Source organism: Rattus rattus, chromosome 17, assembly GCF_011064425.1.
Source record: "Rattus rattus isolate New Zealand chromosome 17, Rrattus_CSIRO_v1, whole genome shotgun sequence".
In the NCBI taxonomy this organism is placed as follows: domain Eukaryota; kingdom Metazoa; phylum Chordata; class Mammalia; order Rodentia; family Muridae; genus Rattus; species Rattus rattus.
The window spans coordinates 30,278,203-30,301,936 of NC_046170.1; the positions used below are offsets into that span (position 1 = coordinate 30,278,203).

Genomic DNA, 23,734 nt, shown 5'->3' on the forward strand with positions numbered 1-23,734 from the left:
GCCACCTTGCTTGCTCTTCCTGTCCCCTGCAGCACCCTGGCAAGGAGCCGAGGTCTTGTGTTTGATATTATTGGTGAGGGGACCCTCCCTCGAGTGACTGTCATCCGGCCAACTCTCTATAACCAACACGGAAACCCCTTGCTCCTGTTTAAGAGGCTTCTGCTTGGTCATTCAGAGAAACTGCCTCTCATCCTCAAGAACAACGGCACCATCCCCGCCCAGGTAACAGCTGAGGGCGACATAGAGGGTTACCTGGAGTGACACACTGGTCAGACCACACTGCCTTACTTCTGCCTCACAGTTTCTGAGGTTTCAGACCACAGTCCTCACTTCTTTCAATTTTAGGCCCATGGTGAGGAGCATTACGGTGCCACTACCCTGCATGGTTTTCATTATGGCGACTTTATAAATGTCTTCACAGCACTGGTTCTCAACCCTCCTAATGCTGCAGCCCCTTAATACAGTTCCTCATGTTGCAGTGATTCCCAGCCATAAAATTATTTTTATTGCCACTTCATAACTGTAATTTTGCTACTATTATGAATTGTAATATAAATATCTATGTTTTCCCACAGTCTTAGGCAACCCCTGTGAAAGGGTCTAATGACCCCTAAATGGGTCGCAGCCCACAGATTAAAAACCATTGTCTTCTTGTGTAGTTCAGTGAGGTCCTGCCGCCTACTTCCTGGTTTGGTTATTTTTGGTTTTGGTTTTGGTTTGTTTTTTTTTTTTTAACTTTCCTTGAGAATTTTTGTATATTCCACTCACACATGAGCTTGGGAATCATTTTTTGAACTTCCTTTTGAAATCTCATTGGAAGGAGTTGCAGAGGTGGCTCAATGGTTAAGAGCACCGGCTATTCTTGCAAAGGACCTTGGTTCGGTTCCCAGAACCCACATGGTGGCTCAAAACCATCTATAACTCCCATTCCAGGGAATCCAACATCCCTTCTGGACTCAGCAGGCATTAAACACACATATGGTTCTCAGACATACATGCAGGCAAACATACACTTAAATACAGTAAAATACATCCAAAAAAAGTTTCAACCTCATTGGAATCAAAATTAAAGCATATGAGCTGTCTGGGGGAGAGAGAATTTCTGGTTTCAGAATAACTGTCCGCCGTGGGTAACACTTGGGATTCCTTTCCGTCATTTAACTTCTATCTCAATATTCCTAAAGTATTATAAGGTCCTCTATATAGTTTTCTCTTTTGACAATTACTTGTTATTTTGTGTGTATGTCTCTGCATGAGAATGGGGAGGCCAGAGGATAACCATGAGGGTCAGTTCTCTCCTTCCACCCTGTGGGTCCCTGGGATCAAACTCAGGCTGACCAGCAAGTGTCTAACACACTGAGTGACCTCGGCACCCCTCCATTTAGTTTCCCATTATGGTTACTTCTAAATATGTAATCTCTGGCTGCAATGCAGTGGCTCTGTATCTCCCTTCTCTTTATCTTTTATTCTTTACAGTCAGCATTGCTGCCTTCTAAAAAATGTCAGACTTCTCACACCTAAAATTGAATGTCTGGCTTAGCCCCGCCTGCTTTCCAATAACCAAAGTTGGTCAGAGGTCGGCTTTGTTTTTCCTATCTTCTTGCTAGGATATTTACAATGACTCTCGCAAATGCACAGCACCTAAGAAATGCTGGCTTCCCGGAAGTCACAGTTATGCAGTGCTTCATAGCACTGTGGGTATTCGTTTCCATTTCATTGGTCTAGAATATACCTTTCCACTGCCTCTCTGTGCAACGGAAGCATTAGCAACCCCCTTTGACACTACCTGCATAGTCCAGAAGGTCACCTATCACTTTTGGGCTTCCGGTGCCTAATTCAGATACTAAGAATGGCCTAACCGAATGCTCACTTTTCTATCCAGGTCTAATGTTTATATATCTCTTAAGTCTCTCAAAACTGTGAGCTAGGGATATGGTGCAGTAGGTAAAGGGCTTAACACACACATACATGACGTACAAAGTACAGACTTCCGGAGCCCACATATAAGCAGGACAGGAGGTGGCAGTCACCTGCAATCCCAGCACTCAACAGGCAGAGACTGAGGATTCCCAGTCACTATTAGAGACTAGCTAGAAAAGTCTGAACCACTGAGCTCCAGATTGAGCAAGGCACACACAGTCCATGTCAGGCCTCCATGAGCATGCACACCTTCACATACATGTGCACCCACACTCATGAGAACACACACATACCATTCACACGTGTATCCAGGCAAAATGGAGAAAATAAAAAGTAAATACTATGTATAATTGAAGATTCTTGCTACCCAAAATACAGCGCAATATCACCACAGCCTAGACTCAAATTCTTGAGTAGGCTGTAAGCTCAACCCTCAACTCTACTGTCTTCTTTCCAGCTTCATGTAGACCTGCGAGACCAACTAGGAGTCTTCTCTCTGAAAGGGAGACCCACCACCTCCTATATCTACATCATGGAGGAAAACAAACCGAATGAAAAAGGTGAGTGGAAAGAGCAGGTCCCTCAGTAGGGCAACAGAACTCAGAAGATGCTTTCCCAGGGACCTCTCAGGGCCAAGCCACAGTTGGTACTCAGTCACATCACCAGTAGCCAAAGTTCATTCTCCATAAAGGGAACTTTCCTTCTAACCATGGTCTTCCCAGAGATGCATTCTCCTAAATCATAACTTTCATCTTTTCTTTACAGTTAAAAAAGCCCACACAGCCTCCCTGGTGGTTTCTCCTGGAGACACAGCTGAATTCGATGTCTTTTTCCACTCCAATAAGATTGGGAGAATGACAGGCACCATCCACTTAACAGTAATCAATAACCAGTATGAGGAGACCATGATCCACCTGGTTGGAGAAAGCTATGAAGATGACATCACCTTGGACAACATCCATGGGCTGATCAATACCACCAGCCAGGAGACCTCGGAGATGTCTGAGGTCATAGAGATTGCGGAGGAGAGCGCCATGGAGGACTTAGTGACAGGTGGGAGAAGGGCAGTCTTGACAGCTGTTGACTCCAGTCGCTCTCTTGATCAGTACAAGCTCTGCCACACCAGGCTCAGTCTCTCTTTGTAGCCTTCATTTATGTGTGCGTTCACACAGTGAACTCTTACCACGCCAAGTGCAAGTACCAAGCTCTACACTGAGCCCTAGGCCTGCAAATTCAAAAGAAAGCTTTTGCCATTTTTAGGGACCATACAGTGTGGTGCTGACGTTCCTGCTCAGTTCTTTAGCAAACGCATGCTTCCCTGTAGTCTCCCTGCCTCTGTCCTGTAGCTAGCTTGTACTGGCACTGAGGATTCATCTGAAGCATGCATCCTAGGCTTTCTAAGTGAACTGGTGGGCTCGTCTCACTGGAGAGGGATGGGCTTGTACCCTCATCCTCACAGCCTGTGAGCAGCCTCCAGTAACAGCATCTCCTGGGTTCTTGTCAGAAATGAGAATTTCAGACCCATTTTGACCTGCAGGATCATAACCCACATTTTAACCAGATCCCTAGACGGCCACATGCATATTAAAGCTTAAGACATGGCTCTCTGCAGTTTCTCAACCACTGAACCTTCCATTTAGGGACCACTGTACCCTGGGAAGGAAACATTTTACATTATAATTATTACCAAAAAGCATTGGTTGAGTACTATAACCATATGAGTGATTGCTTTAAAGTGAATTGTAAATCCAGCTTCAAAATGTCCCCAGGAGCTTAATTATAGTCCCAGAAAGTATAATCAAGGACTGAAATCAACACTCTTTCTGTCATAGGTGTTTCACTCCTGTTTGAAGCTATGCAACGGCATCATTCTTGTCAGAGGTCAAATAGGAGCTAGCAATAATCCAAGTTTAGAGATTACACATCTATCAGAGGGTTTCCAGGTTTAGCAAACATGAATACAGGTATTCTGGAGAAAATTAAGTTCCAGATAAACAATAACTTTTATTATATGTTTGTTTTCAAAGTAGTGTGTGGGACATATTTATCAAAAAGAAATTCCTCGTTGTTTGTCTATAATTCAAGTTTAATTGAGAATCCTATATTTTAGCTGGCAGTCTAACATTTCATTGTATTACCTCACTAAACAAATGACATTAGAATCTTTATTTTCTCTTGAACAAATATAAGAGCCAAGGTCAGTGTACAGATTGGACTGATGTATGGGTGGGTAGAAAGATGGATGGGTGGATGGATGGATGGATGGATGGATGGATGGATGGATGGATGGATGGATAGTCCTGGGAAGCAGATCCTTCTACCCAAGAATCCAAGGTTTTCTTCTTGTATAATCATCCAAGGAGAGGGTGAAATGTGCCTAAGTTAGGAATGTGTAAGGACATGGGTCCCTTAGAAAGCAGGCTCTTCAAAGATGCCAGGAACCACTTACCAGCCTTCTGCTTCTGACCCCTAGCCGCCCTGCTGGATCACATCCAGTTTGGGTACTGTCACATCGGAATCAGCTACAATGTGAGCTTCACCATCACCAATCACAGCCAATCGAATGTGATTCGCTTTGAGTGGCCCCTTTTAGCAACGCTGTCTTTCTCCCCACAGGTAAGCAAACGTCACTCAATGGGTCCCAGACTCCCTTGGGCCTAAGCCAAGCCCAATGTGATTGTCACTCCATCCTGTGGATACATGGAATAGGATGCATGCATCTTGAACTAGAGACAGTCCCTTAACCATCCCACACTCAGATCCCGTGCTTAAGGGCGATGCTCAGGGGCCCCTGGTCTAAGAGGAGATTAACATTTACTGCTTTAGGAATGAATCTAAGGGATTCTCTGAGGACCTTTTGTGTCCCTCTGTGCATGTGTTCTTCAGGGCATGGCCTTCAGAAGTGGCTCAGCAAGCCAAAAAAAAAAAAAAAGAAAGAAAGAAAGAAAGAAAAAAAGAAAGAAAGAAAGAAAGAGAAAAAGAAAAGAATGGTGCTTCATACCTGCAATCCTTATACATGGGAAGCTCACGCTCCCACAAGTTCAAGACCAGCCTGGGCTATATAGTGAGTTCCAGGCCAGCCTAGGCTCCTGGTCGATTCCAACACCAGCTCAAACCCAAATCTAAGCCTGGGGAGTAGCTACAGAAAACTAACTCTGCCAGACCCCGTTCCAAAGCCTTGTTAAAGCCCTCCAATCTTTGTTACCAACATCTGACCTATGAGGAAGCAGGAAGAGTATAATGGATGTGGTCGGATAATTGAAGTTGTCAAGGAAGACAGAGCGAGGCTCCCAGCAGTTGGCTTACATTGGTGCACACCCATACGCACACATGCATTTATCTTGAGCAATCTAAAGCTGTCGCATGCATTCACGGTCCAGGGGAGGGAGAGACGATGTCTTCCCTGCCAGAGGACTGTCATGTGAACTGTGATTACACTGGTGGCATGTACACATACATCTTTATCTAAGACAGACTACAAATCATTTTATTCTGCAAACCAAATGGGATCCCCTTTATATCTGGTACATTTGAGCAATTTGAAACTTTTTCATCTCAGGATTCCTCCATATTCTTAAACATTGTTAAGAACCTTCAAAGAGGGGTTGGGGATTTAGCTCAGTGGTAGAGCGCTTGCCTAGCAAGCGCAAGGCCCTGGGTTCGGTCCCCAGCTCCGAAAAAAAGAATAAAAAGAAAAAAGAACCCTCAAAGAACTTTTGTTGGTGTGAATTATAATTGTTGATGTTTAATCTATTAGAAATTAAAACTAGGAATGTTTTTAAGGTTTATTTATTTTGTATTTGTATGGTATGATATTTTGCCTACATTCATGTCTGTGCACCATATGTATGCCTGGTACCCACAGAGACAAGAAGAGGACATCAGAGTCCCTGGATCTGGTTGTGAGCTGCCATGTGCATGTTTGGAACAAACCTGGATCCTCTGGAAGAGCAGTCAGTGCTCTTAACCACTGAGCCATCTCTCCAGCCCCCAAAATTAGGAGTGTTTTTAGAGCATTCTTTTTTAATGATTTTTTTAAATTTATTTTTATACAAGTGCTCTATCTGCATGTATAGCTGTATGCCACAAGAGGGCATCAGATCCCATTACAGATGGTTGTGAGCCACCATGGGTTGTTGAGAATTGAACTCTGGACCTCTGGAGGAGCAGTCAGTGCTCTTAACCATATTTTTAAACAAACTTGTTTTAAGGTGCAATAAGCCAACTATGTTTTAATTAAAATACCATATTTTATTTTAAAACTATATTTTCAAAATTTTATGTGATAGGTGTAGAATCATTTCACCTTTCTTGTTAAGATAAGAGCGCAGTGGTGCATGCCTTTAATCTCAGGAGGCAGGCAAATCCAATCTACCTATACAGGCCTGGATGATATATTTTGAGTTACTACCGGGCATCAAAAGCCCTTAAGATTGAATTCCCCAAAATTCAAATATCAAATTTTTCCCTAGATAGGGCATCTCCACCCTGGCTGTTCCAAGGACGTAGTGGTGACCTTGAGGTCAGAGTCGCCCATCACCCTGAAGAAGATGTGTGTGAAGTGCAAGCTTTCCAAGATCATGTTTCAGCTCCCTGTAGACCAGGTCCCCGACTGGGATGACCGCATGCGCACAGTCAAGTGGGTGGATGCTCCCCGAAATACACCTGGGAACCTGACTACAAAACGGAAGGTGAGTACTCAAGGGGCAGGAAACGCAGACTTAACCCAGCTGGCCCACTGCTCCCAACTTCTCGCCATGGAAAACAGAAAAGGTTTGCTTCTGACTTTGGTTTCAAAAACTGGCAAACTAAATTTCCATGCCCACCACCCCTACTAACAACACACTCAGTTGTCAGGATCTGTAACTTCAGTCTTTGTAAAGGGTTCAGCACGTCCTCCCACCTTCTTCTTCCTCTTTTTTCTCCTCCCCCTCTTCCCTATCCTCCTCTTCCTCCTTCTCTTCCTCCTCTTCTTCAAAAGTGACATCACTAGTCTTTTAGCTGTTTCCTGCCTCTATCAGGTATCTGGAACTAGAGTAGTCTGATCTCCCAGTGCATGATGGGATTTCATCTTTGGCCCATACATGCCCCTTGCATTTACTCTCTTTTTTAAAAATTCTGTAATAAATTAACCCATGCCCAGTGAGGGAACTAGGCCCCCAACAGCTGTGTGGTTCCAGCCGCTCATCTCTTTGTCTCTCTCCTAGAGGTAATCGCAATCCCAAGTTACTCCCTTGATCAGTTGTTAATCTGAGCATTCTAAAAGAATTGAGGTGCAGCTGTAGTTTCAACTATTTTACTTAAGGTTGCGGTATGTGACCATTGTTGCGTGGGCTGTAATGGTGTATGCATTTTGTGAATGTCCAGCCCTTCCAAGCTGATGTCCAGACTCGCTATACTGATGTCTACGTTGACAGCAAAGGAGTCTTGTGAGCCACTCCCTTTCCAGCATTTGATTTGACCTTGCCAGACATTTGGGAGGCTGATTGGTTGGTTGGTTGGTTGGTTGGTTGGTTGGTTGGTTGGTTGGTTGGTTGGTTTGTGGGATACTGAAGATGAACCCACAGCCTTAGGCATAGCATTTTAGCTTTTATCATTTAAACAACTGAGAAATTATCTCATTAAGAACCTTGACTCTACTTCCCTAGACACTGACGAGATTGGATATGTCTTCATCCGATCATTGACCACACAGGCTACCTCTTACATCGATGCCTTTTTTATGCCCTTTGCTCATTTTTTTCAGTTATGATGCTCATCCTTTTGTTTAAGGTTTCTTGTCTTCAAGAAATTCCATTTGTATTATGTGACCACACGCATTCTCAAAAAAAATCTAGAGCTTACCTTTTTTTCCTTAGTTATTTTTAAAGGATCTGTCTTCGTTTTAATTCTTTATATGCATGTGGGGTATGTACCTAGGAGTGCAGGTGTCCTCAGCATCATTGAAGAAGGCATCATAGGAGGGTAACCCTTGAAGCTAGGGTTACAGGTGGTTGTGAACCACCTCACATGGGTGCTGGGAACCAAACTCAGGTCCTCTGCAAGAACAACAGGTACCCTTAACAACTGAGATATCACTCTATTCCCTCTTTTTTTTTTTAATTCTTTTTTTCGGAGCTGGGGACCGAACCCAGGGCCTTGCGCTTCCTAGGCAAGCGCTCTACCACTGAGCTAAATCCCCAACCCCTATTCCCTCTTTTTTGATAAACAAAAACTATTCTTAACTTTAAAAGATGTTTCATGGGGTTGGGGATTTAGCTCAGTGGTAGAGCACTTGCCCTAACAAGTGCAAGGCCCTGGGTTCAAATCCCCAGCTCAAAAAAAAAAAAATGCTTCATTAATTTCTAATTTATGTGTATGGGTGTTTTGCCAACATATACATATGTCTGCCACACATCTACACTGTCCACAGAAGCCTGGGGGCTGGCAGATCAACTAAAGATGGAGTTACCACTTGGTTAGCTGCCATGTGGGTGTTGGGAACTGAACCTGGGTCCTCTAGGAAAGTAGCCAGTGCTCTTAACCAATGAGCCATCTCTCTAGCCCTCCCCCCCCTAAAAAAATATTCTTAATTTTAATGTAGTCAGTTATCAGTTTCTTGTTTGTTACATTTATTATTTTGTATCTTATTTTTGAAACCCCCCTCCCCCAAAATATATTCCCCTCACTACATATTTCTAAGTCTGAGCTTGACTTTTGATACTTAAGCCTTTGATACATCTGGAAATTCTGTCCGATGTGAAACTAGGCTCTAATTTCATATTTTTCATTGCGACAACTCCCTTGCCAAATTTGGAGCCCTTCTGCTCCCTAGTATTCTGATGGGACGCTGTGTCATGTCTCAGTTTTATATGTCCCTAGGTCATTTCTGGTCTCTTCCATTCTGGTGTCAGTTTGTCCATCCCTGAGCCAGGTTTTACATTCCCTTAATTTCTACAGCTTCATAATCAACCTGACATCCGCATTATTCTGTTCTAAATATTTGTTCTAATTCTGTTCTAATTCTTGATCCTTCTCTTCTAATGTATAATTTCTGAATCCACTTGCCAAGTATTATAAAAATCTGTAATGGAACTGATTACGGCTCTAGGTATTTGGGAAACAGTTGACAATTATAATATTGACGCATTCTTCCTATTAAAAATTGTACTATGTTTTAGGTCTTCTCTAAGATTTGCAGCTATTCATTTCTTTAGTACTTATAAAGCTCCTCCCTTGCTTTCTTTAACATCTTTATTCAGTTTCTTTTACGTTAAGAGGTTTTACTGTTCAATTACTTATATGGGTCTTCAAAAATTTGTTCCTGCATGAATTTTATTAAATTATTTTTCTTTTCCCCCCAAATTTCCACGTCTGCCTAACAAGATGGAGTTGGTGGTGATTCACACCTTTAACTGATGATTCTTAATGTTTACACTTCTCCTAACCTATCTTAGTAAAAAGTTTTAAAATCCTTTCACAACTGAACAATTCTGTTAATTCTCTCCACTGGCAACTTGTTTTCTGTTTAATCGATACCTATGGTCTTTTCTCTATGGTTACCTTTTCTCTATCTTTTTGTTTTTGCTCTTGTTTCTGAGACAAGGTCTCTCTACCCAGCCCTGGCTGTCCTGGAACTCACTGTGTAGATCAGGCTGGCCTCAAACCTACTTCTGCCTTCCATTTGCTGGGATTAAAGGCATGACCTTGCCTAGTTCTCCTATTTTCTTTAGAGTCCAATCCAAAGAGTCTGATCCAAAACTCGTGCCCACATGACCCTAATCCTCTCAGTAATTATCTCTGGCCCAGTTGTTCTCTTTCATTCAGAGCCATCAGAGACTTACCAGTCATGTCTTCCAGAACTGTATGTGTGGGCTCATGTGCCTTTCCATGATTCATGTGCCTTCCCATGGTAAATTAGTGTGCTGTCCCCCAGTGTTCCTATGCACATCTGGCTTTGCAGTGCTAAGGACATGGTTGCCTTTGTTCCAGGTCATAGAGACGGACCCCGAGCCGGCCCACTCGGTGGTAGAAGAAAATTACCGAGAGTTGCGGATCCAGTTCAGTGCCAACGTGGATTTTGCTTCCTATAAGTGTGAAACGAGTGAAGTGTTCTTTAAGGAAACACTGGTTTACCAGACCCGAGTATTTGAGTGAGTCCCTGGGAGCTTTTACATGACTCGGGAAACTGTCTTTTAGGGACTAAACAATTGCATGTTTAAATTTTTTACATATATATTGCATCTTTAAAAAAAATAGAAATTGCGGGGCTGGGGAGTTAGCTCAGTGGTAGAGTGCTTACCTAGGAAGCGCAAGGCCCTGGGTTCGGTCCCCAGCTCCGAAAAAAAGAACCAAAAAAAAAAAAAATAGAAATTGCATAAAATGAGTTGCGATGACATTGCTTTCTAAAAAGGTTCTCAGTCAGGCATCATAATTCATTGTGTAGGAGGCTGAGACCAGAAAAATCTTGAACGCCAACCCATAATAACCTATATAATGGTAAGACTCGGTCTCAAAACATCTTTTGAGACAGAGTATCAGTAAGAGGCCCTCCTTGGCCTGGAACTCACTCTGTAGACAAGGCTGGCCTCAGACTTACAGAGACCAGCCTCTCTCTCAGGTGCCGAGATTAAAAGTACGCACCATTATACCTAGCTGTACTTTTTAATCCTTTCATTTTGTATTTGCTTTTCTGGTTAACATGTAATAATGGTGCCTACTTACAGGGTAGATGTGTAATGGTTGGAACAGAATAGTTAGCATCTCCAGCCTTAACATTTATCTGGAGGAAGAGCCTCCCGATTCTTCTCTTCTAGTTGCTCACAAACTATCTGATAGGCTTTTATAACTGTGGAACACTCGGGCTTACTGCTCTCCCTGTGCTATTTCTTGTACCTATTACCCAACCTCTCTCTGTCCATGCCTCCCCCTGCCTGTCCCAGCTTCCATTAATCATCATGCTAAGCTTTTCCTCTTTGAGATTAAATGTATTAACTGTCACGTGTGAGAAAGAGCACATATGTGTCTTTCCGTATCTGGCTTGTTTTGCTTGGGGTGGTGTCTTCCATTCACACCCATTCTGACGAAAAGGACAGAATTATAGAGAACAGAAAGGAGGTTCCTCAAAATTAAACTAAAAGTAGACCTACTGTGTGACTCCGCTGGCTCACTTCCAGGTGTACATCCAAAAGGGAGTTCAATCAACATGTCAAGGGGTGTTTGCACTCCCATGTCATAGCCGCCAAGACAGAGCATCCGCCTGGCTGTCCACTGTCAAAGAATGAATAAAGAAAATATGAATATTTATGTGTGTGCACGACAGGATATAACTCAGACATTAAAAAAATGCCTAAGAAATGAAGTGTCCTACCTTTGACCAACAGTACAGCCAGTACTCAGGTAGAGCAGAAAGTATGGACAACCCATTTGAAATCTGCTCCTAATTCACCCACAGGTTTGACCTTGTTAACACAGGACAGGTGCTGTTAGAATTCTGCTGGATCTCAGAAGAGGTCTCCAAGATAGTCAGTTTCGCCATGCCAGAGAATCCAGGTAAACTCAATGCCAAGTAAACTCAGGGCCTGACCTGAGTCACCATTCATAGAAAAACCTTAGAGGCCAGCGCTGCTCCCACAGCCTCTTGAGTAGCTAAGGATGGCAGACCATGGGTGTTGTGGGTTTGCAAAGCCGTGTGAACTTGAGCAATAAGTAGTTTGACCTCTTCCCCTCCAGAGTGATGACTCATGTCGCTTACCACTAGGATTCTGGTCTTCTAGTTCTTAAGCTTCTGGAAGAATGCAGATCACAAAAACAAAACAGAAATCAAACAAACAAACAAAAACCCCTGGAATGGGGCTGGAGAGATATAACCCAGCAGTTAAGAGCACTTGGGTCTCTTAGAGGGGACTCGGGTTCAGTTCCCAGCACCCACGTGGTGACTTAACACTGTGTTACTCCAGTCCTGGGGAATCTGACACCCTCTTCTGGTCTCTACAGTATCAGAAATTCATGTGATACACAAACATACATGCAAACAAAGCAGTCATACACATGCAAGTAAGATAAATCTTTTAAAAAGAAAACCATGGGCCATTTTCGCAGAGGAAATAGAAAGGCATGCCAAAGTATATAGTGATACCCGTGGATAGCACGAAGCACTAGCAAAGGACCCAGAACCTGGTGGGTAAATAAAGTAGTCATTATTTCAGCTGTGGAGACTCCCAGATGGGTCCTTACCTATAGACTCCCACTTTGTAAATCCCTACGTTATATCAATGATTTGCCACAAATTCTATTCATAGCCCTTTACCCCGGTACGAAACATCCACAAACCCGTTCTTGACCTACTCCCTCTGAGCCAAAAGGAAAACAATCTGAAAACACCATAGAATGAATGGAAGTGTTTGTCACAAGTCACCTGTGAAATATAAGTTGATTCCTTTCTACTCGTGTCCAGCATTAAATATACCTGCTGTAAGACAGGAGTCCACAGACATCACAGGAGGTCCCTCAGGACTTGGGAGTAGACTGCCTCCCATTGCTCCTATGGACTATCACCTTTTCTCTTTCCTTCCTCAGGTTCCAGTCAAAAAGATCAGCTAAGTCAGGGGACGGGCAGCTCCCTAGACAGTGCCCTGGACCACTGGAATGAAGCCCCTCCATCACCCTTCTCGGTGGAACCCTCCTCGGGCTTTGTGCCTGTAGGGAAGACTCAAAAGCTCAAACTGAAGTTCTCCCCAATGGACATTGGAGAGTTCGAGAGCTCCCTGTACTGCCAGTAAGGAAATGCGTTCTTCAAGCCTCCCCTTCTCACCCCCCAATCTCTGTCCCACCACCTTTCCTACCCTGGACACCTCAGAAAGCCTGGAAGTCTAAAAGGGCTGGCCTTCAGAGAACAAAGAGCCTGTGGTCTAAGCCCTGCCCATCAACCTCTCCTGTCCTTCCACCTGCCTACTTCTCCCTTCCTGGCCACATGCAGGCCTCCACTAAATAAGAGAATAATTTGTATCTGGGCAGCTTCTCCTCTTTTGGAATGCTTCCTTCTGTGTTCTCTGAGACTCCATTGCCACGTATATAAAATGCAAGCAGTAATCCTTATCATGTAGAATTATTTGGCATGCTAAATAACCTCATGTAAGCAAAGAGCTTGGAGCAATGTCAGGCCCTTAATAAACTCAATAAACAAGGGCAGGAAGGAATATAGGGTTGGTGGGCCTGGTCTGGTCTGGTGTCCAGTGAGACAGACACCAGATATGGTACCTTCTTCCAGGAAACCTTCCAGAAAGAACACATGCCTTGTAGAGGCCTCTTTAAGCCTTGCCCTAGGCTGACAGAAGCCTGCATGGGCTGTCAAGAGTTCCACCGAGCCCTGATCTTATACCAGAGAGACCTCTGTTACCTCAGCTCAGCCTGAGTCTGAATCTGTTCATATTCATCACCTTCTACAAGGGTCTTAGGATGCCTTAGGATTACCGGGTCCTTCTCTATAGTCTACCGGATGCCTTGGCGTGAACCCAGAGAGGAAGCACATTGTTTACATCTACCCACTGATCCGAGGGAAAAACTTAGAGCACACAGACGGTGCTTACATCCAGGTTCCTCAAACTCAGCCCACTTGTCCATTCAACAATTAATTCCTACTATGTTATGTAGAATGTGCCAGTCAAGGCAAAAATGTGATGTGGCTGACCAAGACAAGCCTGTCCTCTGCTCACATGGAATTCACATTCTGGTGGGCAGAACATTTACTTCCAACCAGCTAAGGAAGCGACAACAGAATGTAAAGTCAAAATTAAAAATGAATAATCATTTCAGAATTCCCAACCTGCCACTCGGAGAACAAGGCCCTCTTCTGATAACGAAAGGGCGGAGTGTCCTTCCGTTCTGCCATTTCGACCTGAAGGAATCAGACTACATCAGTGGTCATCGGCGCAACCCAGAGCTCCGAGGACCAGGTTCTGGGCCTCTCGAACCTAACACCCGAGTGATCGAGTTCACCAGCGTGGGCATAGGCGGAAAGAATCTCAGGTAAGTCAGGGTTGTACTGAATGAACTCATACCAGCCAGTCCTTCCAAAGAACTCAGATGGAGAATCCAGAAAAACCCACCTGTATTGATGCCTAGAGGCAATTTGGACGTCCCGAGGGGTGCTGCCGAGATTTAACATCCAAGAACTGGTACATGAATGGAGCTGGATTCTGTTTGCATCGCTTCGACAGTAGGGACATTTTAGCATGTATATAAATGTGTGTTCCCTCACCCCCACCTTGGCACAGAGCATCCCTTGACACATAGGGCCTCGGAAGAGTTAATCATGCCAAACCCCAGCACTGTTATTACCCCTTAGGTCCCAGGGGAGATGGCATTTTTATTTCTAGAGTAATGAAGTTCTCAGGCCATTTCTAGTCCCCCCAGGGGGAGATTGCAACAGTTCTGGGGTCTACATAAGTTTTCTTGAATGTCTTTTTTTTTCCAATACCTTCCCTTACTCTCTGCTGTCAATCTTTCCCCTTCGGCCAGGACCTTCACGATTCTGAACCCAACCAACAGCACTTACTCTTTCTGCTGGACCTCTGAAGAGACAGAGAGTCTCCAGAACCCTCCGGCCTTCGTGTGTCTCACAGAGAAGGGTATTATCCACCCCGAGAAGAAAGCTGAGGTGCGTGGGCATGGGGACCCCACAACTCTAGTCATCTCCGCATAGCAAGAGTGTAACGGGAGAACAGTACTAATGAGAATCCGTGGTCAGCACGTATTTATTGACTGTATTTATTATCCTATGTACATTGCCATGTACAATCCCAGTGAGCATCGTAGACCTGAGCTTTCCTGGCTGGCTCTGGAGAAAGCCCTAGTGTTTGCAGGAGTTTTATAAGAATATTCAAGGAGCCAAAGGGGACCAGGCATAAATGTCTGGGCTTCCTGGGCTCACAGGATAAGGACATAAAGAACTCTCTGTATCTAAGAGATTGACAACAGCAAACGGGTATGTTTTTACTTTCCCAGGGAAATCCTGTCTGTGGCTTAGTCCCAATAACATAGGGCAGGGGTCAGATTTATAGGTGAACTTGCCAGCCAAAGCATATGCATGGGCTCCATGGCCAGTAAGCTCTAACAGAGAATCTTCTACGTAGCAATAAACCCACGAAATGAAAGTTATGGGTTTAAAGACTGTTGGGAAGTTGGTGGGATGGCTAAGTAGGTAGGGGCGATTATTACCAAGCCTGAGAAGCACATGTTAGAAGGTGAGACCCGACTCCCACAGCTGTCCTCTGACCTCCACATATGTGCTCAGCATACATTCACCCACACCACACGTATTCAGAGAGAGAGAGAGAGAGAGAGAGAGAGAGAGAGAGAGAGAGAGAGAGAGTGTTGGTTGCTCTGATAATTCTATTGAAGTGGGCTACATGCCAGACTGTTGGCAGACATGTGGACTGTCTCTCTTTGCTAGTTCAGTCCACTGTGCTACAACCATGCTATCCAAAGAGTGGCACAGACCACAGCAGTGTAATCAGCAGAAGCTATGGATGGGGTGTCTGGCTCCACTCCTCAAAAGACAGGGCAGAGAGATCGACAACGTGGACTGGGCCACGCACACTTTAGATGGTAACGAAAACCTGGGAAAATGTCACCTCTCACGGCCCTCATACAAGCAGGTCTCCAATGGGACAAGGAAGAAATGCCTCTCACTGTCCTTTTCTGACCTGTCGCCTTAGATTATATTCCAGTTCCTGCCGGCTCACCTGGACATCACGGAAGCATTCTGGACTTTCTCTATCCCAGAGCACAATATCTCAGTGCCCTTCCTGCTGGTGGGCAAGACCACAGACCCTCTCATCTCTCTTGACAAATCACACCTCAACTTCAGCTCTCTCCTCATAGGTAAGGTGGCTGACCCTGTCAGTCTCTCAAGGACTCCAGGAGCAGTCCAGGGTGGTTCCCTCTCCTTGGAACCTTCCATAAATGTGTCAGAAAATCTCTGTCACTTACCAGAGAGCTGTATGATAATTTTCCTCTCGATCTCATTTCCATTGGCCGTCTTTGGCAGCCACACCCTAACACCTTGAAATACTTGGAGCTTCATTATAGAGTCTAACCAAGGGAAGGAGACTAAAAACTAAATAAAATCAATGGTAAGTTGGAGGTTGATATGTGTTATAGGGAAGAATGTAGTAGGGTAGAAAAAACAGGAATGTGGCAGACACTAGGAAGGAAACATTCAGCAGAGACCTGTGGTGTGAAGGAAGTGACCATCAGATAATACACAGCTCTGAGCGTCTTTCATATGGATACAGTGGGTCTGTAAAATACAGGTAAGGCCAAAGAGTTTTCAAGTGACTCATTAGGTGTTTAGACAACAATATTCTTGAGAGCAAGTCAAACAATATGAAGGGTTTAGCCCAAGAATGCAGTGGTGCAGATGTCGGTATAATCACTGTATCAATAAAGAAGAACCACGTGATATGATTGTGTTAATGTATCAAATATCGTCATTGCTTAAATCATCAAAAGTTCATCCCTATCCCAATCCTCAGAAACCCTCCACAATAAAACAACAGTTGAAGAGAAAGCGTAAAGACCATTAACCTAACGCAAGAGGCAATCAAATAGTGTCCTATAGTAAGCGGTGAGACTGCGTGAATAAAAATAAAATGAGTTAGGTGAGAACACTTACTGTCACCGTTACACCTGAGCATTTCCTTAGGGATTTTAACAGATGTGAAAAATCAAAAATTTTATTTATGTGTGCGTGTGCGTGTGTGTGCGTGTGCGTGTGCGTGTGCGTGTGTGTGTGTGTGTATAATAGATGAGCATGAATCTTAATGAGGAGAAAAAGTAAAAATCTAACTTGTTGTAGCTGATCACTTTGTATACATAAAGCCCCAAGAAGTGAGAAAGAAAAACTACTAGAATCAAGATGATTTGGTAAAGTGAGGGAGACAAGTGTCCCTTTTTTACTGTAAACACATAGAAGCAAAAACAAAAATAAAAGTTCTATTTACTGCTAACCAAAAGTGCATATCCAAGTTAAATCCACTTCCTAAGACCTGCATGTCGAGAGCTGAGTGACATTAAAATGCTGCCGTCCTAAGACCTGCACGTCAAGAGCTGAGTGACATTAAAATGCTTCCAAATAAGAGCTAAACATTAGTTTTCGCAAAATTAAATATAAATTTAATCAAATTTCATTTAGAAACACAGCTAGGGTTGCACAGGATGCACACTTAAATTTAAATTTTCGATGGATTCAATATTAGTGTACACACACACACACACGCACACACACACAAATGTCCCAAGAAATAGGTCACATTCATGCTAATAAAAGTTATTTGCTAAATCTGATAGACTCAAGACCTTAAGGATTGAAAAAGGGAGAGAATTGGATAAGACAATTCTAACTTTTGTGGGGAAATAACTATTTTAACATTAGCCAATGAGAAAAACAAAATAATGAGTCAGGAACCTATACAGGAAAGCCCAGGGCCGTGCAAGGTCAAATGCAATAGAACTCCATGTAGAGACTCTGTACAGAGATGTGAGCCATCAAAGGGAAGGGGCATTCCCTGTTCGAGACCCAGAAAGACCTTACTGTCTGAAGGAAAGAGAAAGGTGTCAACAGAATCCCAGCAGAGCTGTGGCCAAGTCAGAGAACCCGCCTTCTAGAAGGAGCTGTCAATTAGGGAAAAAGCATTCTGGACAGATGCTGTGGAATCCCCTACAGGAAGAAGGTCACTGGGAAAAGGAAGGCAGGAAGTCAGTGGTCAGTGGCTGAGGAATTCTTTGGGGGAGCAGCGGGGTGCTGGTTGCCTGAGATTGTTCTATGAAAGTTGGGGATAGGGGATGTTGAGATTGCTCTGTGAAGCCTTCCCCTTAAGCCTGAGGCACTGTCTGCTACAATACCTCAGTGAGCAGGCAAGAGGCTTTTGCTGAGGGATGACGTTTCCTCCCCAGGCAGAGAAGCCCGAGAGACGGTAAAGATCATCAACAAGGAGGAGCAAGGATTCAATTTCGCCTTCCAGGACAGCTCTCGCTATTCTGAAGGATTCAATAACAGCCTCATCGTCTGTCCCATGGAAGGCTGGATCCCACCACTGTCCAGGTAAGTAAAAATGAAGTTCGCGGCACGCACGGCAGGGTCCCAGGCCTGCCAGCCAAGAGTCAACTGGAGAGGTTCATTTATTAAAATGTCTCCTAGGCCATCAAGATGACTCAATGGTAAAGGCTGACAACCTGCCTGACTCCCTGGTGTCCATTTTCTTGATGAATTGTGTGGCATTGAGAATTCCAATTCTTTTTTTAATATGTATATGGGTGTTTTGCATGCATTATGTCTGTATACTATATTTGTGCAGTGTAATGAGGGTACCAGATTCCCTAGGACTGGAGTTACAGCCAGTTGTGAGCCTCCATGTGGTTGCTAGGAATTGAACCCTGGTCCTCTGGAAGAGCAGTCGGTGCTCTTAACTGCTGAGCCATCTCCCCAGCCCTAATCTAAACCTTCTTCTCAATATTTTTTTCTCATGTCCATAACCTTTTCCTTATCTTGTGTCTATAAATCCACAAAGCCGTGTCTAGCCTTGCCTGGAAAATCCTTAAAACTCACTTACTTCGGAGTGCTGTTTTTGGTGTCTTTTGCTCATAGTGTATCTAATAATCCAGTGGACGCTGGTTTTACTAGATTCTCACAGGCTGGCTTACTCAGTTAATCGGCTGTCTTGTTTCCCGATCAGGTTCCCAGTTGATATTTTCTTCACACCAAAGCAAGAAGGAGATGTGAACTTTAATTTGATCTGCAATATAAAAAAGAAAGCTCACCCTCTGACACTCAATGTTAAGGCGGAGGGCTACACTATGAACGCTGAGGTCAAGTGCAGAGACCGGATGGGCTCCACCACCCTCCTAACGTCCACCCAGGTCAACACCATCAACTTCTACGAGGTGAGGGATAACAAGTACCTTACTATTGCTCTCCCCTTATCTAGGGAATGTGATAGGTACAGTGAATGTGGGCTGAGTCTTCCTGTCTCAAACACTAGAAAGACCAGACAAATCCGTCCTGGGGCCAGGTAGTTATGACGTGAATGGGAGAGACATGAACACTTGCATTCAATAAACTACCAAGAAAGAGCTAAGAATTAAATCGCCAACTTATACTAGAGATAGGACAGGACCCTAATGTTTAGTGGGCTTTGTGGGAATATCCAGTCCCATTCAGCTAATAACACCCAGCTTATTAATATGACTCCCCACCCTTACTTCCCAATGAGCATCTCTCCCTAGACTTTTTTCATTCACCGTACTGTTCTCTCTGTCTCTCAGGTGGAGTTGAATGAATGCGTTCAGTGTGAATTCAATTTCATCAACACTGGCAAGTTCAATTTCAGCTACCAGGCAGAGCTCTCTGGGCCCAAATTCCTGTTGCAGTATTTGGACTTCACGCCCACCGACAATAGTGTAGATGTGGGTCAGTCAGAACCAGCCAGCCTGTCTTTCCAACCGTATCAGAAGTGTGTCTTGAAGGGCCTGGAACTCAAAATCAAGGTGAGACTATTTGATGGTTTCCAAACGCCAGAAGAACCCGTGACATGCTGCCCCCAGCTGGATAATTCCAGCAACTCCTACAGGGTGGTTGCTTTGGAAACAGCCCTCACACTTTCTGGAACACAGGTCTCACCCGAGTCGATAGAGAAGCAGTTGACCATCCACACACTGCGATACTACCTAGACATTAAAATAAGGGAGAGAGTTGGATGGGGCAGGGAATGTATACACACAACACTTTCCGAGATAAAGTATCAAATGAAAAACCAAAACGACCCACTTCATGACCCCCCACACCGCCCCAACCCATACACATTAAATAAATAAAAAAATTTGCCCATTTCGTCAAGATAGGAGACGCCACCCCACTTTTCTCTTTTTCAATTTTTTTTTCTCTTCACTTGATTTTTTTGAGAGCTAGCCTTGGCTCTCCTCGAACTAGCTCTGTAAACTAGGCAAGCCTTGAACTCACAGAGATCTGCTCACCTCCAAGATCTGGGGTTAAAGGGGTGCACCACCACCACCACCCAGCTTCCCTTTTATCCTTTATTAACAACCAGTAACAGAACTATATCCAGTGACTACCCTGAAACATAAGAGAAAATGAGAAATCAAGCCTTCCACCTGGGCTTCTTGGCAACCACAGTCCCACCCTGTATGACAACTAGCCGCTTCTGCCAACCATTCTGCCTTAACCACTGCTGTAGGATCAAAGCAAGAGCCAAGGTGGCTATTAGAGTAGCTAATTGGAAGCAAATAAACCTCCTAGCACCAGACTCTCTAGCAATGGAGGCCCAACACTACAGTTCGTAAGACACCATCTACTTTCTTTCTTTCTTGCCCTGTGGATGCAATCACCCTGTCCTCCTGCCTCTAACTACAGTCCCCCGGTCCATCTCTCCTTGCAGATCAGCCATGGCCCAACATTCATATGCAACGTCGTAGGCTGTGCTGTGAGCCCAGCTGTCCATTTCTCCTTCACCAGCCACAACTTTGGGACTTGCTTCATCTACCAAGCTGGGATGCCCCCATACAAACAAAACCTTGTCGTCACCAACAGGGAAGAAACATCTATGAGGTAAGTAGTCTTCACAGAGAGGACAGATGACCCTATAACCACATGAGAATTCTACAGACTTCACGCAGGTGACGTTCTGTCTTCTGGTCTCATCTCCATTGCTGTAATAAAGTACCCTAATCAAAAGCAGCTTAGCAGGGGTGGAAGGGCAGATTTATTTCATCTGACATCTCCAGGTCTCAGTCCACCATTGAGAGACATCAGAGTACCAACTTGGGGTCAGGAATCGGAAGCCAGGACTACTTGGTACTACATTTTGCATTACCTCCAACCAGGGAACTTAGAACCAAGGAAGTATAGCAGAAACCATGGAGGAAAGTGCTTCATGGCTTACCCTGACTCACGTTTAGATCAATCCCTTATGGAGCTCAGGACCACCTGAGTAGGGATGGTGTCACCCACAGTGGGCTGGGCCCTCCTGTATCAGTTTCCAATTAAGACAATCTACCATAGACACTCCCCCACCGACCAACCTGCTGAAGACAATTAGACAATTGTCTTGAATTGTAATTGAAGACAACCAGAAGATTCTAGGCTATGTCACGTTGACATTAACTAGTTCACCTTTTCAAGACAGAAATAATGGAAAGGAATCCAACACATGTGGCATGAATTCTGGGTCCCTACCCCCGCCATCAATATGAATACATGGGCATCCATGAGCTACCCCCTAAACATCTTCTTCTTGATTTGTAAAGGGCTGTGCCAAATGACTGCTAGAGCAAAGTCCTATAACTTCTGGTTTGTTTCCTCATGCAGTAGGTTTGGAAAGAAGCTTAAGCGGCGGTCCTCAACATGCTGCAATGACTCCAACCATAGCATTATTGCATTGCTACTTCATAACTGTAATGTCAATACTGTTATAAATCTAATGTAAATATTTGGTGTACAGGATATCCGATATGTGATGCCCCACCCCCAAAGGGGTCACAACCCACAGGTTGAGAACCGCTGTTTTAGGAATTTTAAAAAAAGTGAATTGCACTGCAGTAAATAGCAAATCTGTACTGAGCCTAAATCGCCCAGATCAAACCTGCCTACATCATCCCTGAGGAACATTTCTGTCTAGGTCTCTGTACTGCTTTTCAGACCACCTAATGAGAGCGAATCTAGTTCAGTCACTGGCCTGCATTCATGCACAAATCTTTATATCAGTCCTACGAGAACACTCTACAATGAAAAAACATTGTTTTCTGTATTGTCTTGTGTAGTAGCCTTTAACTATAAGTGGCTTATTGACACCAAGGAACCTCATTTTAATTTAACTTCATTGTAATTTTAACTGTAATTACTACATGTGTCCTGTCACTACCACACACACATCAGATGGCACAAATCCAAGTTCAAACATTAACTCTGTCTTAGCTGTGACACCAAGCAAATTTGTTTTCTTACTCTTCTTGTTTTTCTTTTCTGTCTAGTTTTGTGATGGAGTCTCACTGTGTAGCCCAGGCTGGCCTCAGCTCATGATCACCCTATCTCAGCCTCCTAAGTGATAGGATTACAGACATGTGCCACCACGCCAAGCCCACATTTAAAATTTTTTAATTCTCTGTGCCTCTGCCTCTTTGCCCGAAGTGGGACCACCAGTCTGGAGTCAGTACTGACAACAGTGCCTGGGACCCTGGAGGTGCTCAGTTACTGTTTGCTGCTTCTGCTGCTGCAATTATTATTCCAGATAGTAAATTGAACGAGTGTCCGTTAGCTTCAAGCCAAAGAGATGGTGATTAAGAGCACTTGTTGCTCTTGCGAAGAACCCACCTTCCATTCCCAGCACCCACATTGTGGCTCACGACAATCTATAATTCCAGTTCCAGGGGATCTAGCACCCTCTTCTGACCTCTGGCATGGACATGACATGCATACATACATGTAGGCAAGCATTCAAGTGTATAAAATAAAAATGAATGTTTTACCCTTATCTACCTATAGTCTTTCACAATTTGATATCATTTCAGTCCACTTAAGGCCTTGAGCTCTGTGCATCCATTTAGCTGGGCTCCTTCTCAAAATACACATCAGGAAGACCAGGGAAATTTCACTAGAAAATATAGGTGTCTTCCTACCTGTGGGGTGGGGTGGGGTGGAGATGATCTTTCCTCTGACCTCCAAGGGCACCAGGCCTACACAGTACATACATAAACAGACAGTCATGACATTTATCCAAATAAAAATGAAAATAAAGCAAATCCTTTTTAAAATTATTTAAATAAAATAAGTATTTTTTAAAGTACTTACTTGACTTTATCTCATTTAATCCCTGTATCAGCCCTACGAAGCAGTTGCCACTAACCCCATTTTACAGATAAGGGGACAAGATCCAAATGGCCTGAGCACATTGTCCCAGGTCACACGGCTAGTTATTGGCAGATCTTGATCCAGACTCCTGTCCCCCCAACTCTGGAACACACGCTGCACTCCACTGAGCACAGTACCTTTGACGCACCCCTACAAAAGGGTGCAGAACTTGAGAGGCAATCTCAGGAAACCGAGCATCAGCGAAGCGCAAGCACGAGCCTTTGGATCTGGGACCTGCTCCCGCCTCCATCTCAGGCCGTGCCTTACCTAGGCTGAGCTACTTGGTTGCACCTAGAAGAACATGCTCTGGTCATCACTGCCGTCACCTTCCAGCCCGGAAGCACTGGAGACCCATCAATTCTTGATGCTTACACTCATCCCTCTTGGTCTTCCTCAGCCTAGATTGTTTATACACCAACACCCCACACGTCGAGGTGAACTTCAGTGTGGATGTGATAAAGCCAGGGAAGACACTGGAGATCCCAATCACCTTTTACCCCCGGGAAGCTATCAACTACCGAGAACTCATCCCCTTTGAAATCAACGGGCTCTCTCAACAGACAGTGGAGATCAAAGGGAAAGGCACAGAAATGAAGGTAGGAGACAGTGGGCAGGGCTTCAGGACCCTCCTCCCTCTTCCCAACAGTAGGCGGGGCTTCAGAACCCTCCTCCCTCTTCCCAACAGTAGGCGGGGCTTCAGAACCCTCCTCCCTCTTCCCAACAGTAGGCGGGGCTTCAGAGCCTTCCTCCTTCCTCTTCCCAGACTCTCACCCACTAGAGCCACTGTGCTTTTCCCCAGCCTCCTCCTCTCTGCTCCAAGGACTGTTCCCATCCCATATCCGGCCCTGCCAAGATAAGGTCCCTTAATCATACCAAGTAGAAAGGAATTTTTAAACTGGGCTCAAGTGAATC

General features: G+C 44.4%; 1 protein-coding gene across 1 annotated transcript in view; it reads left to right on the forward strand.

Annotated features, from left to right (window-relative positions):
- Positions 1–23,734, forward strand: part of Hydin (HYDIN axonemal central pair apparatus protein) — a 351,132-nt gene that overhangs the window by 310,070 nt on the left and 17,328 nt on the right. The window contains exons 63-78 of the mRNA XM_032887538.1: positions 33–222; positions 2,378–2,480; positions 2,686–2,973; positions 4,394–4,536; positions 6,393–6,611; positions 9,892–10,052; positions 11,354–11,451; positions 12,478–12,676; positions 13,714–13,926; positions 14,419–14,557; positions 15,618–15,783; positions 17,857–18,004; positions 18,636–18,843; positions 19,225–19,446; positions 20,355–20,524; positions 23,220–23,418. Coding sequence (XP_032743429.1) covers positions 33–222; positions 2,378–2,480; positions 2,686–2,973; positions 4,394–4,536; positions 6,393–6,611; positions 9,892–10,052; positions 11,354–11,451; positions 12,478–12,676; positions 13,714–13,926; positions 14,419–14,557; positions 15,618–15,783; positions 17,857–18,004; positions 18,636–18,843; positions 19,225–19,446; positions 20,355–20,524; positions 23,220–23,418 — 2,866 coding nt within the window. The remainder of the gene's footprint in view (positions 1–32; positions 223–2,377; positions 2,481–2,685; positions 2,974–4,393; positions 4,537–6,392; positions 6,612–9,891; positions 10,053–11,353; positions 11,452–12,477; positions 12,677–13,713; positions 13,927–14,418; positions 14,558–15,617; positions 15,784–17,856; positions 18,005–18,635; positions 18,844–19,224; positions 19,447–20,354; positions 20,525–23,219; positions 23,419–23,734) is intronic.